We start from the raw sequence: 13,225 nt of genomic DNA, 5'->3' as shown, positions 1-13,225 counted from the left end.
ACCTCGTTTTCTGATCAATTTAACTAGTAAAACATTGTACTTTCTCCTCTCATTTGTAGGAACAACTATAAGTTCTATTTTCATATAATGCTCTTAACTAACCAGGAAAAATTTAAAGCATATTAACCAGGAAGCATTAATATTACGCTACAATACTACACTATAAAACTAACGCTAGAATTCCTATTTGACATTAAAATTATCACAACTTTCACTTATCTTGTTGCCAAACTGTCACTGTTGATATGAAAAGATCGAGGTAGACAATTGATGTGCATAAGTTTGTTCTTCAACATTTAAAAATGAAACTCCCCTTGGTCTACACTTTCACAACTTCGCATCTAAACTAAACAAACACGTTGATGAATTTGTGTAACATTGATATGTCATATCTGTTACAGTTTCGGTTCATTTCGACTGATGTAAAAACACACATTTATTAACAATGTTTGATTCTTCTTTAATTATAGTCGCGAAAGGTTTTACAAAGGACACATAAGTGAATATCACTTTTGAATAAGAAATTAAGAGTTAGATACAAGTACAGCTAAATAATAAATAACATTGCATCATACAGATGTTTGGTCATCCCAGGAGTCGTCAGTGATGTTAGGAGTGGATAGTTTGATTATTCCATTGCGTCACTGAAGGAATCCGGCATTGAAGATAATTGATATGAACCGGTCATTTCATCAAGTGCACCAGCACTTTCACAGCAGTAAACGGTTTTATGACTAATCACTTTTGACCATCCGTTGTCGTCCCATATACAAGTACCTGGAAGAAGCGCACCTGATGGCAATATACGTACGAACATGTTTACATTTCTGCCGCTCTTAATACGATGCTGAAGTTTTATTTTAGGACGGGAAATTTACGAGATATGACTGCTACTATAAATATGGGGATGGTCAGTTGTACTGGAGATTGCTGTCCTTACGGTGATAACCAGTATGGGTCTGACTAAATTAGTGGCGTGTCTTCTGTCCCTGACAGCAGTTACATGTGGTAAGTATATTATAGTAATCATGCTTCACATTTTGCATTTATCTGTTGTTACGTTACGGAATTAACGTACGGCAAATAAAACCCAACAGCTAGGTTAAAATTCAACAATTTAATGACAACAAATAAGTTCTATGCAGTAAAGTTACAAATATTGTAATGGTGTACAGAGCTAGCTAATAATTAATCAAAAGTCAGAACTGATCTTTCCATGGAAATCCTCCAGATCTAGAAGAATTCACAATAGATTGTCCAGAAAACAGGGTAACCGAAGAACAATCCAAGAATGGTTTCCTCGCTGGGTATATATAAGTGCAAGTCCACAAGGTACTATCACTAAATCACTATACAAGTCCACACTTCACAGACTGAAGTCTCAAAGTAAGCTCACCCAAGGCGTTAATACTTAAAAAAGGCTGCTCAGGCTCAGTTCCATCATGTTTATATACACTAAAGGTTTCTAGAAAGTTCTTTTCTAGATGATTTTAGACTAGCAGGTACCTAGCTTGTTTACATGTGTCTCTAGAAACGTCTGGAAACACTAGGTAATTCATATAACCGAGCTTTCTAGATTTATAGAAACTTCCGGAAAGACACAGGTTATTCTAGTAACCGAGTATTTAAAAAAAAACCTCTGCCTAGCGACTACCTACACATTTTGAAACAAATAATTATATACAGGTTTTTATGTAAACAATCACAATGATACAATGCATAAAAACAATACATCTGAATTTAGACTAATAAACAACATTTATACATAACACCTTTCCTTAATGAAGAATAAAGTTTTTCTTTAGAGGAAAAGTTTCTTTTGACCTGAAATTCCTCAAGTCTAGATAAAGCATCTGCGATAACATTGTCTTTACCTTTGATATGCCGGATGTCAAGGTTGTACCCTTGGAGAGTTAAACTACATCTAAGAATTCCCTGGTTTTTGTTTTTCATTTTGCCGATGAATGTCAATGGATTGTGGTCTGTGTATAATAACACAGGAGAAGCAGTAGTTGACAAATAGACTTCAAATTGGTTAAGAGCCAAGATCAAACCCAAACATTCTATTTCAATAGTACAATAGTTCTTTTGGTGTCTGTCAAATTTCTTTGAAAAGAAACATATAGGGTGATCAACTTGTGAATCATCTTCCTGCATGAGTACAGCACCAACCCCGACATCACTAGCATCTACATACAGTTTGAACTGTTTTCTGAAATCGGGTGCACTAAGAACTGGCGAGTTTGACAGTATGGCTTTTATTTTTTCAAATGCACATTGGCATTCATCAGTCCAAATAAACTTTGTGTTTTTCTTCAACAACCCAGTTAAGGGTTCAGTGATAACAGATAAATTTTGACAAAATTTGCGGTAATTGCCAGCAATACCAAGAAACCTCATCAGTTCTCTCCTATTGCGAGAAACAGGAAAATCTAAGATTGTTTCTACTTTGGCCTTTACAGGTCTTATCTGTCCCTGACCTACAGTGTGACCTAAAAATTCAAGAGTTGCATGACAACATTCACACTTTATCAAGTTAACAGTCAGTTTCATAGTTAGTCTGTCGAAGAAATCCCGAATGCGTTGAACATGTTCCTCCCAGGTGTCACTCTATATGATCACATCATCGATGTACCCATCACATCCATCCAGATTTCTGATGACATTATTCAAAAGTCCCTGAAACGTTGCTGGGGCATTTTTCATGCCGAAAGCCATGACTTTGTACTGAAACAAGCCTTTTGGAGTGACGAATGCTGAAACTTCTTTAGCTCTCTCTGTGAGTGGAACTTGCCAATACCCTTTCAGTAAGTCAAATTTGCTGACACACTTTGCTTTGCAAACTTTATCGATACAGTCATCAATTCTGGGTATCGGGTAAGAGTCACTTTTGGTCAGCGAAGTCACTTTTCAGAAGTCCATACAAAATCTTAATGACTTGTCCTGTTTCGGTACAAGAATGCACGGATAACTCCACTCACTGCTGCTTGGTTCAATAATGATTTTCATGTATTTGAGTTCTTTCTCCATGTGTTAAGCTTTTAGTGGATTCACACGATATGGATGGTGCATTATAGGTTTTGCGTCTCCTACATCAACATCGTGATAGACAACATCAGTCCTTCCCGGTACATCAGGAAACAAATGTCTATACTCCTAAATCAACTCTTTTAGTTCATTACTCTCAGTGTCCAATAAGTGTCGTAGCTTTCCGTCCAGGTCGGAGAGCACATCAGAATTACACATCTTAACACCTATCTCTTGTACACCATCACCTAATCCTACATCAATATATAATGCTGTGACTGCACAAGGTGCTGGTACAGAGTACAAAGTAGCAAAAGGTTGAGAGTCTTTGCTCTCATTTCTATCAAAATACTCTTTGAGCATATTTACATGATATAATTGAGTTTTCTTGCGCCTCCCTGGTGTTTGTACAACATAATTAACATTATCAATCTTTTTCTCAACAACATATGGCCCAAAATATCTTGCTTGCAAAAGTTGACCAGGTATAGGCAGCAAGGTCAAAATTTTGTCACCAGGCTGAAAATTACTTTCTCTAACATCTTTATCATACCAAGTTTTCATCTTGGCTTGAGAGGCGGCCAAATTTTCTTTAGCAAGTTCATGAACCCTGGTCAATCTTTGCTTAAAATTGGACACATAATCCAATAGATTAATCCCAGAATAGTCATCCAACAATTTGTCTTTAAAAACCTTCAAAGGAAAGGGCCACGGACACTGTTTCCAAAAACAAGTTCAAAGGGACTATACCCAAGAGATTCTTGTACAGATTCTCTAGCAGGAAATAACATGTGCAGACCCTCGTCCCAATCTTTCTCATTTTCTAGGCAGTAGGTTCTCATCATATTTTTCAAAGACTGATGGAACCGTTCTAAAGCACCCTGGGACTCTGAGTGATAAGCATTGGACTTGTACTGTTTAATCTTAAGCTCATACATAACTTGCTGAAATATGCCAGACATAAAATTTGACCCTTGGCGAGATTGGATTGATTTCGACAGTCCTACAAGTGTGAAAAATTTATCCAAGGCCTTGACAATGTTTTAGGCTTTGATATTTCTCAAAGGTATGCTTTCTTGAAAACTAGTAGAAGCACACATGACTGTCAACAAATACTGATTGCCTGAACTAGTTTTAGGTAAAGGCCTACACAATCTATGATAACGTTGCTAAAGGGTTCCTCAAAGGCTATTACGGGCTTTAAAGGCGCTACAGGTATTTTCTGATTAGGTTTTCCTACCATCTGGCATGTATTGCATGACCTACAGTACTCAGCAACATCCTGCTTGAGTTTGGGCCAGAAGAAGTGATCTTAGGTCTTTTTCACACCTTAATGTCCTGCCATAGGTAAATCATGAGCTTAACTCAACACCTCTTTCCTATAGACCTTAAGAACAACAATCTGGGTTACAACCTTCCAGTTTTCCTCAGGGGAGACATCAGGAGAACGCCACTTCCGCATCAATACTCCAGATTTTCTGAAGTAACAAATTGGAACTTGATCAGCTTCTTCAGTTAAAGCCTTATCACACAACAGAAAGAACTTAGGGTCTTTTTCCTGTTCTAATATAAGCTCTTTCCTAAACAAAGATGACGAGACGAACTCATCTCATCAGTATAAATAGTAATGGGGTACCAGCCTCAACATCTGCAGCCAAATCTTGACTTACAGAGCAACTCTGGTCATCACTTAACTCAAAAGCCAGAAACGTATCACATAAGTCCACAGCTTTCGAGTCCTTCTTACTCTTTGAACGAGAAACAGCACAAGAAGGATACTTAAAGACCACATCCTGGTCCACAGTCTCAGCATCTACCTCACAAGGAGTGCTGGACACTAAGGGATCTACCCTACTTTTCTCTCCAGCTAGCTCATTGCCTAAAATGAGCGACACGCCCTCTACAGGAAGTTGTGGTCTAACACCAATAGTCACAGGTCCAGTAAGTAACCAAGTCTGATTTTAGATACACACAATGTAGAGGCACATTAATAAAACCTAACTCCACACCTTGAAGCAAAACACTAGATCCAGAAGAAGTCTTCTCAGACAAAGGGACTATGCCTTCTAACAACAAAGACTGAGAAGCTCCAGTATCACGCAAAATCTTCACAGGTTGTGGGCTAGCAACATCGTCACTCGTAAGCGACACAAAACCTTCAGAAATGAAGGGAGAGTACTCCTCCGAAACACTTTCAGACTCTTAACTTTTGACCTCAATACTGACCTTTGAACCATCCAATACCTCACTGGGTATATGACAAGACTTTGACATTGCAAGAACTGACTGTTTCTTTCTTCTTTTCTTTGGAGAGAATAACATTCAGACATTACATGTCCTACTTTCTTACAATAATTACAAATAGGACCAGAAGGAGACCCTGCACCTGCCTTTTGACCCTTCCTAGAGTTCCTTAGACTGACCTAATCTACCAGAGTTAAATTTACTTTGAGTACTTGGTTTAACAAATGAGCCTTCGTGAGTGAGAGAGTAATCATGAGCCATTACAGCTGCTTCGTTGAGTGTATCAACTTTTCTTTCATTTAAGTGAGTTTTGATATCAGAGTGGACACAACGTTTGAAATCAACAATAATTGCCTAAGTTTGTCATAATCTTTGTTAATTTCTTTAGATTCACACCACCTAGCAAAAAGTTCTTTGTCTTTCGCAAATTCTACATGGGTCTGATCATCTTTCTTTTTGCTATTTTGACATTTCTGCCTATATGCCTCAGGAACTAATTCGTAAGCCTTAAGAATAGCTTTCTTTACTGTTGGATAATCGGTGTTCTACAGATAAAGAGTAATAAATATCTCTGGTCTTGCCTATCAAAACACTCTGAAGTAAAAGTGTAAGTTTGTCTTCAGGCTATTTCGTGCTGTCAGCTATTTTCTCAAAATGTAAGAAATATTGATCAACTTCTTTGTTATGAAAAGGGGATACTAATCTAACATTCTTACTAACATTAAAAACTCTAATAGTTTCATATCTATATTCTGTTTCACCTCTTTCTTCCCTTTCTAATTCTCTTATCCAAATATTAGCCTGTAACCTTTCCCTTTCCATTTCCATTTCCTTCAATCGCATCTCTATTGCTTTTTCTTTCATTTCTTTTTCTATCTCTTTTTCTTTCTATTTCTTTTAACCTGGTATCTTTACTTTTGAATTCTACAATCTCGTCTGAAGCTGCTTCTTCAAATGTTCGTACATCAACGAAATGCTGAATAATGATATTCTTGATTTTTGCTTTTCTCATAGAACATTTCACTCTTCAGTTCAAAACTTTCCCTAGTGTTAACAAATCTAGCTTACATAATTCCAAAATATTCTCTAAGGATGGCGCTTTAAGAAACTCTTCTACAGTTACAACCATGTTGCCTAGCTGTTGGTTTCAAATTTAAATACAAAATTAGTTGAATTTTGAATGAACCCTTTTTGTTTTCTTTTAGAAATTTTCGAATTTAAATCTTCAAAGAGATAGCATAATTCGATCCCGGACGAGCCCCCAATCTGATACGTTACGGAATTACAGCAAATAAAATCCAACAGCTAGGTTAAAATTCAACAATTTAATAACAACAAATAAATTCTATGCAGTAAAGTTACAAATATTGTAATGGTGTACAGAGCTAGCTAATGATTAATCAAAAGTCAGAACTTATCTTTCCATGGAAATCCTCCAAATCCAGAAGAATTCACAATAGATTGTCCAGAAAAAGGGTAACCGAAGAAAAAATCCAAGAATGGTTTCCTCGCTGGGTATATATAAGTGCAAGTCCACAAGGCACTATCACTAAATCACTATACAAGTCCACACTTCACAGACTGAAGTCTCAAAGTAAACTCACCCAAGGCGTTAATACTTCAAAAAGGCTCCTTAGGCTCAGTTCCATCATGTTTATATACACTAAAGGTTTCTAGAAAGTTCTTTTCTAGATGATTCTAGACTAGCAGGTACCTAACTTGTTTACATGTGTCTCTAGAAACTTCTGGAAACACCAAGGTAATTCATATAACCGAGCTTTCTAGATTTTTAGAAACTTCCGGAAACACACAGGTCATTCTAGTAACCGAGCTTTCTAAAACAAAAACTCCATCTCAAAGTAATTATAAGTTCTACATAACGTTAGACTGTTTGTCTGAGAAGATAGGGAATGCCATTTTGTTTGTTGATAAAGGGATTCAGTATCTTTTAAATATTGTGGTGTCTGCCCGTGCATAATTCTGTACGTCACCATATGATTGCTTGTTCTTGTTTTTTGTTTTCGTGTGATTTGTTCCTGCATTAACTCTAACTGCTTGTGATTGTATGGACACCTGAACATCTTTTACTGTTGTGTTATCTCTGACGATATTTCCATATTACAAAACTGGTCTGATCAATCCTATCTAGCTTTTCATTAATGACTTTCTATCGACTTTAGCTATGTTATTTCCCCCTATATATTGTTGTTGCGTTTCATGTTGCACCATCATGAATTATAAGTCATAAGTCAAGGTGTGATGTTGATTCTTTGATTGGTTTGTAAGGATGATAATAGTTTTGCTGTTCAGAAGAAACAATTGATTTAGTTATGTGATGATTATAGTTTATATCCGCGATAGTTGTCCATTCAGCTCTGTTAGTAAGGTCAGTGTTTGTGCAGCCTGTGTTGTCATCTGTTATTAAATAGAGGGAAGCATTATCTGCAAAACGTTTGATATTAGTGGAGATATTAGTTGTGGTATCATTGATATAGAGAAAAAGCAGTGACCCAAACATAGATTCATGGGCTGCCCCTGCATTTTACATAAGTATGCTTATTTAATCAGATACATCTTGTTCAGTAACATAAAATTTGTTTGTAAGTAGAGTTTATCTGGATGTGCGGGATGAGGTTGTTCATTGTCAGGTGAAGTAGTTGATATATTAGTAAAGTGATTGTTAAGAAGTTCTGCCTTGTCAATACGCAAATGAATTAATTGGTTGTTAAATAGAAGAGGCGGAATGGAAGAGGATCTATCAGCAAAATTAGGAATATATGTTGCTTTTTTCCACCATTTGTCAGGAGTAATTATATTTAGTGAATTTTCATCTTTTTTATTTGTATTTGCCTTGACGATCTTCATAGTGATTTCATTTAGAAAGGATCTATTGCTTTGTGCGATAAGAAGCTGGACGTTTTCCCTCCTCATTATTTTGCCTTTTGGTTCCAATGTTGTACACATTGTTCTCACTTGAGAACATTGAGAACATGACGTTACTCATTTTGATTGACCAAGTTACATGACAGGAGTCGTCAATGCTTACTCTGGCCTAATTCACCTTGAATATTCTTCCTGAGTCTCAGTGTACATTTTTCTTTTCTTCATATTTTACCCTGGTTTTATTGAATTTGAGCTTCAATTATGATTATGTTGAAACGTTCGTATTTTCTTGTTGTCTTTTAACATAACTACATGAAGCTGAGATAACAAAATGGGAAATTAGGAGTGAGCGTATTTATCAAAATACGCGAGGTTTTAGTATTTTATAGTGGAAACCAAGATGTTGACAATACTAACAAAAATAAACAAATAAATATAAAAATAGAATTAGATACAGTAGAGCCTAATTAGGAATTAAACAGCACCTTATTGCTGATCACCATAATTTCTGAAAAGAATAACGAAACAGTTTCTGATGTGTTGAACTTGTATTCTTGTTGACAGCCGGATTTACCCTCGATGAGCAGATATCTCGTATCGTTGGGGGTCAGGAATCCGACGCTAACGAATGGCCGTGGCAGGCTTCGCTACAGTACAGGGACAGCCATATTTGTGGTGGCTCTCTTATTGCACCAGACGTGGTTCTCACAGCTGCTCACTGTGTAGACTTTGGCGTGTAAGTTATCACTTTTAGACTTTTGTTGTGGTTTTTGAAGACTCATCGACTGTACTGTTTTAGGTGTAAGAACTTTCACAACTTACATCTGTACGAGAATGTGCTAATGGTATTGAATATAACATTATGTTGATTAAATTGTAAGCTGTAGTAATGCCTTAAGGATATCATTGATATATCATAAGGAATGTCAGTTTCTGTTGTTTGTGTTACCACGGTCAATATGTTGTATTTAATCCAACATTGAAATTTGCCAAATAATTTGATTTCAGCATATAAATTACCTCATCTTCAACGTCTTGTATCGTTTTCTACTACGTTTTTAATATCTAATTTGAATATGTAGGGTCATTCTGCATTTGAAATCGTGTGTGTGTGTGTGTGTGTGTGTGTGTGTGTGTGTGTGTGTGTGTGTGTGAACACAAAGTAACGATAATTTCAGTACAGCCCTCACCGGGGCATCAGATACTAACATAATAACATAATGATTCTGGTTTACAGGTCAAGCGATTTTTCCGTAGTTCTGGGAGAGCACGAGTTGGAGAATTATTCCGGATATGAACAAAAAATTCAGATTTCCCAAATTATCAAGGTACGTTTTGGTTTCGAAGGTAAAATTATTATTACGTTTCTTTAATTTCTTTTTGAGCAAATAAAGGAAATTTTCAACGGTTGAATCATTTTCCAACACATGTTTGAAAGATCAATCGACTAGTTACCGACATGACAGTAAAAATAAAAAAAATAAGATTTGAAAGAGAAAATGTACACATTGATCATATTTAGTCAAAGCTATATTCAATGTTTATATTTTACATTTGTATTATTTAATATGATTTAGGTGAATAATAAAAAAAAGTTTGCTTCAGCACAAAATCTATGCTTGAGCACGAGAATGGTTTCATGAATATGAGCCCTGGCCTTATTCTCCTTGTACCTTTTCAGCAGTTTGCGCGTAAATCGTTCTTTTAACCATATTTTCCTAGTTTTCCTGAATTATGATTGTGTTGACATGTTTCTTTATTCACAGCATGGTAGTTATGATGGAAGCGCTGCCGGCTATCCCAACGATATCGCTATACTGAGATTGGCATCCTCTGCAGAGCTGAACGAGCTTGTCCAACTTGTTCCAATGGCCTCAAAGGGTGATGGTTTTGCCGGAAACAATGATTGTTGGCTAACTGGCTGGGGCAAGACAAGTGGTAAGTATATTGTATATCTAGTAATGTGGTAGATGACACTTGTTACTGGCTTTAAATCACAATACATACCTGTGATAAACAGAAGTATTCTCCATGTCATTTAGCGATGTTGGTGTGAATCTAGACGGTTCTTCATGGCAATAGTGACAAATATGATATTTCAAAATTTATTAAAACTCTGCAGAAAAACATAGTGTATATACTTTTGGTATTGATATCGAGTTCCATCTGTCAACATAATCATTACAAGTCGTTAATCATTATTTCAAGATTTGAAAATTTGAAAATTATTGAACGCAAGAAATTGGAAGCAAAAAAGGAATATTATTAATATCAAGTATCATTTTGCCAGAGCAGTAAAATAATCAGCAAGTATTGATTTACATGGCATCCGATCACCAAGGTAAAGACATCCACGCCGTCATCGAAACACTAAATTCTTAAAAATACGGAAGGGAACTAACCCTTTGAAATCTAGCAATACCACGAGGCATACAACCTAGTATCGAACACAATGATACCAAGAGGCATACAAATTAGTATCGAATACAACGATACCACGAGGCATACAAACTAGTATCGAACACAACGATACCATGTGACATACAAACTAGTATCGAACACAACGATACCATGTGACATACAAACTAGTATCGAACACAACGATACCATGTGACATACAAACTAGTACAGAACACAATGATACCACGAGGCATACAAACTAGTATCGAACACAACGATACCACGAGACATACAAACTAGTATCGAACACAACGATACCACAAGGCATACAAACTAGTATCGAACACAACGATACCACGAGGCATACAAACTAGTATCGAACACAACGAAATACCAAACTTGTATCGCAACACAAACTACCATGTGACATACAAACACGAACACAATGATACCACGAGGCATACAAACTAGTATCGAACACAACGATACCACGAGACATACAAACTAGTATCGAACACAACGATACCACATGACATACAAACTTGTATCGAACACAACGATACCACGAGGCATAGAAACTTGTATCGAACACAAAAATACCACGATGCATACAAACTAGTGTCGAACACAAAGATACCACGAGACATACAAACTAGTACCGAACACAACGATACCACATGACATACAAACTTGTATCGAACACAACGATACCACGAGGCATACAAACCAGTACCGAACACAACGACACCACGAGACATACAAACTAGTACTGAACACAAAAAATTTGATCAGTTATTATTTCGTAGGACGTAGGTAGGAGTATTATTTAATAAAAGTTGTTTTCTTAACCAACAGCTTCAAGTTCTGTTGCTCCGAAGTTGATGGAAGTTAACATTGACGTCATTTCTAACACTCAATGTTCGTTAAGGTGGTTCCTTGTATCGGGAGCTTCCATCTTCAACACACACATCTGTTTGTTTGAAACAAATAAGGCTTCTTGCAATGTAAGTACTACGTTATATACACTGTATTTGTTTATCACCTGATCTACTGTCATGTCATTGGTCTGATCAACTAATGTGTTCTTTACTAATTGATTAGAAGTGTTCGATTAAATATAAATATATAAACAAGTTTTAAGCCTATATTAATCATGGGTAGGTGACCACCATACCTTTTCACGTCCGTGCCGGGAATCGAACACAGGACGCCTAGGTGAAAGGCAATTGTGTAACAACTGTTATGACTACCCAGACGTGTTCTATTAGGTTGTGATGTTTGGTAACATTTACATCTAATCCATCGCCATTCTTATTTTACGCACGAATATTAGCTATTAGATATACTCTACCAGAATCAACCATTTTGTCTCTGTAAATACATACGCTCGATAGGGTACCGAAGGTTATATCGGGTCACGTTATTTGAAAGGGCTTAAATCTTTACATGTCAACGCCAGAAAATTAATAAATATGACACAGAGAAACATGTAGGAAATACAGAAACAACTTTTGAGCTTCCTTGCTATGGCAATTATGGTCTTGTGTTTTGACAGCGAAGGTTTTCGTTGTAATCGCTCTTGTGCCAGTTCGAAACTGAATTGATTCTATTTCTGTTTTTAGAGGAATAATAAAATATATGGATATTTTTTACCTGTAATAACGAAATCTACATAACTATTAAGGGTATCAAAATATAGATATAGATATTCTTGACACTTGACGATGATTTTGTGCCCGAAATAGGTGTGAAATAAATACAGCACTTTGTCTCTAAAATTTGATAAATACAAACATCCTTTCTGTTTCAGGGCGACAGTGGTGGACCGTTAGTATGCAGGGTTAATGGTCAGTTCATTCTGGCCGGTGTGACGTCATGGGGAAGCAGTTCTTGTTCCGGATACCCAAGTGTGTACACACGTGTGTCCGAGTACCGTAACTGGATAAATAACAACATGTAAACCACGTGTACACCTAAGGTATTGTCTTGCACAAAATCCGACATACCTGATATGTGCAACACCTGTACAGTAATAAAAGGGTTACATATGGCAAATACTTGTTTGTGTTATAAATATATCAAGGCACAAAGATTAGTATATATACGTCTATATAAAACTAAATAAAAGTTCTTGCTAATAAAATATGGCGCTTCCTTTGTAAACTGTTGTTAAAATATTTAGGTGATTTTATAATTAAAGATTGATTTTTAGATACAGGGCACTTTCTTGCAGTGTGCACATAATCGTGTTTTCTGCGGGTTCATTGGATTTTGAATAAATAAGTTTTAAGCAACGCAGTTCTCTGTCTTAAAAGGGTTACAAATTTATTTTTCCATCGCATGATCATGCATAGATTCATCCCTTGCTAATCCTAAACCAGATTGATATTTCATGTCCTATATTTTCTCTGTTTTTGCCTTTTCATAATAAAAACCCTTTTTTAGATTTTTTTTCCTGCGATAAAAAATCTAACATCCCAGGACTGCTTGGGAGATTGCCAGGGTTGGGGCCCTGGGGTCAAACTCCTGACATCGCTGTCACCGTCCTAGCGCAAGAGAACTTTCAAACGCCACACACCGTACATATACACATACCTAACAGATTCCAGTCTTAAACAAAAACTTATTTAAAATCTCATTTGCATTTGAAATTTCGTACCAACAAGCGGAT

At 36.4% G+C, this 13,225-nt stretch overlaps 1 protein-coding gene across 1 annotated transcript; it reads left to right on the top strand.

Annotated features, from left to right (window-relative positions):
* Nucleotides 1–953: 953 nt before the first annotated feature.
* Nucleotides 954–12,514, top strand: LOC132545033 (elastase-1-like). The gene is made up of 6 exons (XM_060208702.1): nucleotides 954–1,008; nucleotides 8,719–8,890; nucleotides 9,392–9,482; nucleotides 9,921–10,092; nucleotides 11,410–11,558; nucleotides 12,365–12,514. The coding sequence occupies exons 1-6, from the start codon at nucleotides 954–956 to the stop codon at nucleotides 12,512–12,514; spliced, it is 789 nt and encodes a 262-aa protein (XP_060064685.1).
* The last annotated feature ends 711 nt before the right edge of the window (nucleotides 12,515–13,225 follow it).

Source organism: Ylistrum balloti, unplaced genomic scaffold, assembly GCF_031769215.1.
Source record: "Ylistrum balloti isolate Yb309-2 unplaced genomic scaffold, AGI_CSIRO_Ybal_v1 Utg369820, whole genome shotgun sequence".
NCBI classification, from domain to species: Eukaryota; Metazoa; Mollusca; class Bivalvia; order Pectinida; family Pectinidae; genus Ylistrum; species Ylistrum balloti.
This window is presented reverse-complemented; position numbering and strand designations above follow the sequence as displayed.

Excerpts from the sequence above, each read along its gene's own strand:
- LOC132545033 (XM_060208702.1), top strand. The coding sequence starts at position 954 with ATGGGTCTGACTAAATTAGTGGCGTGTCTTCTGTCCCTGACAGCAGTT. Across the intron at positions 8,891-9,391 it reads CACTGTGTAGACTTTGGCGT|GTCAAGCGATTTTTCCGTAG; the intron begins GTAAGTTATCAC and ends TCTGGTTTACAG. Across the intron at positions 10,093-11,409 it reads TGGCTGGGGCAAGACAAGTG|CTTCAAGTTCTGTTGCTCCG; the intron begins GTAAGTATATTG and ends CTTAACCAACAG.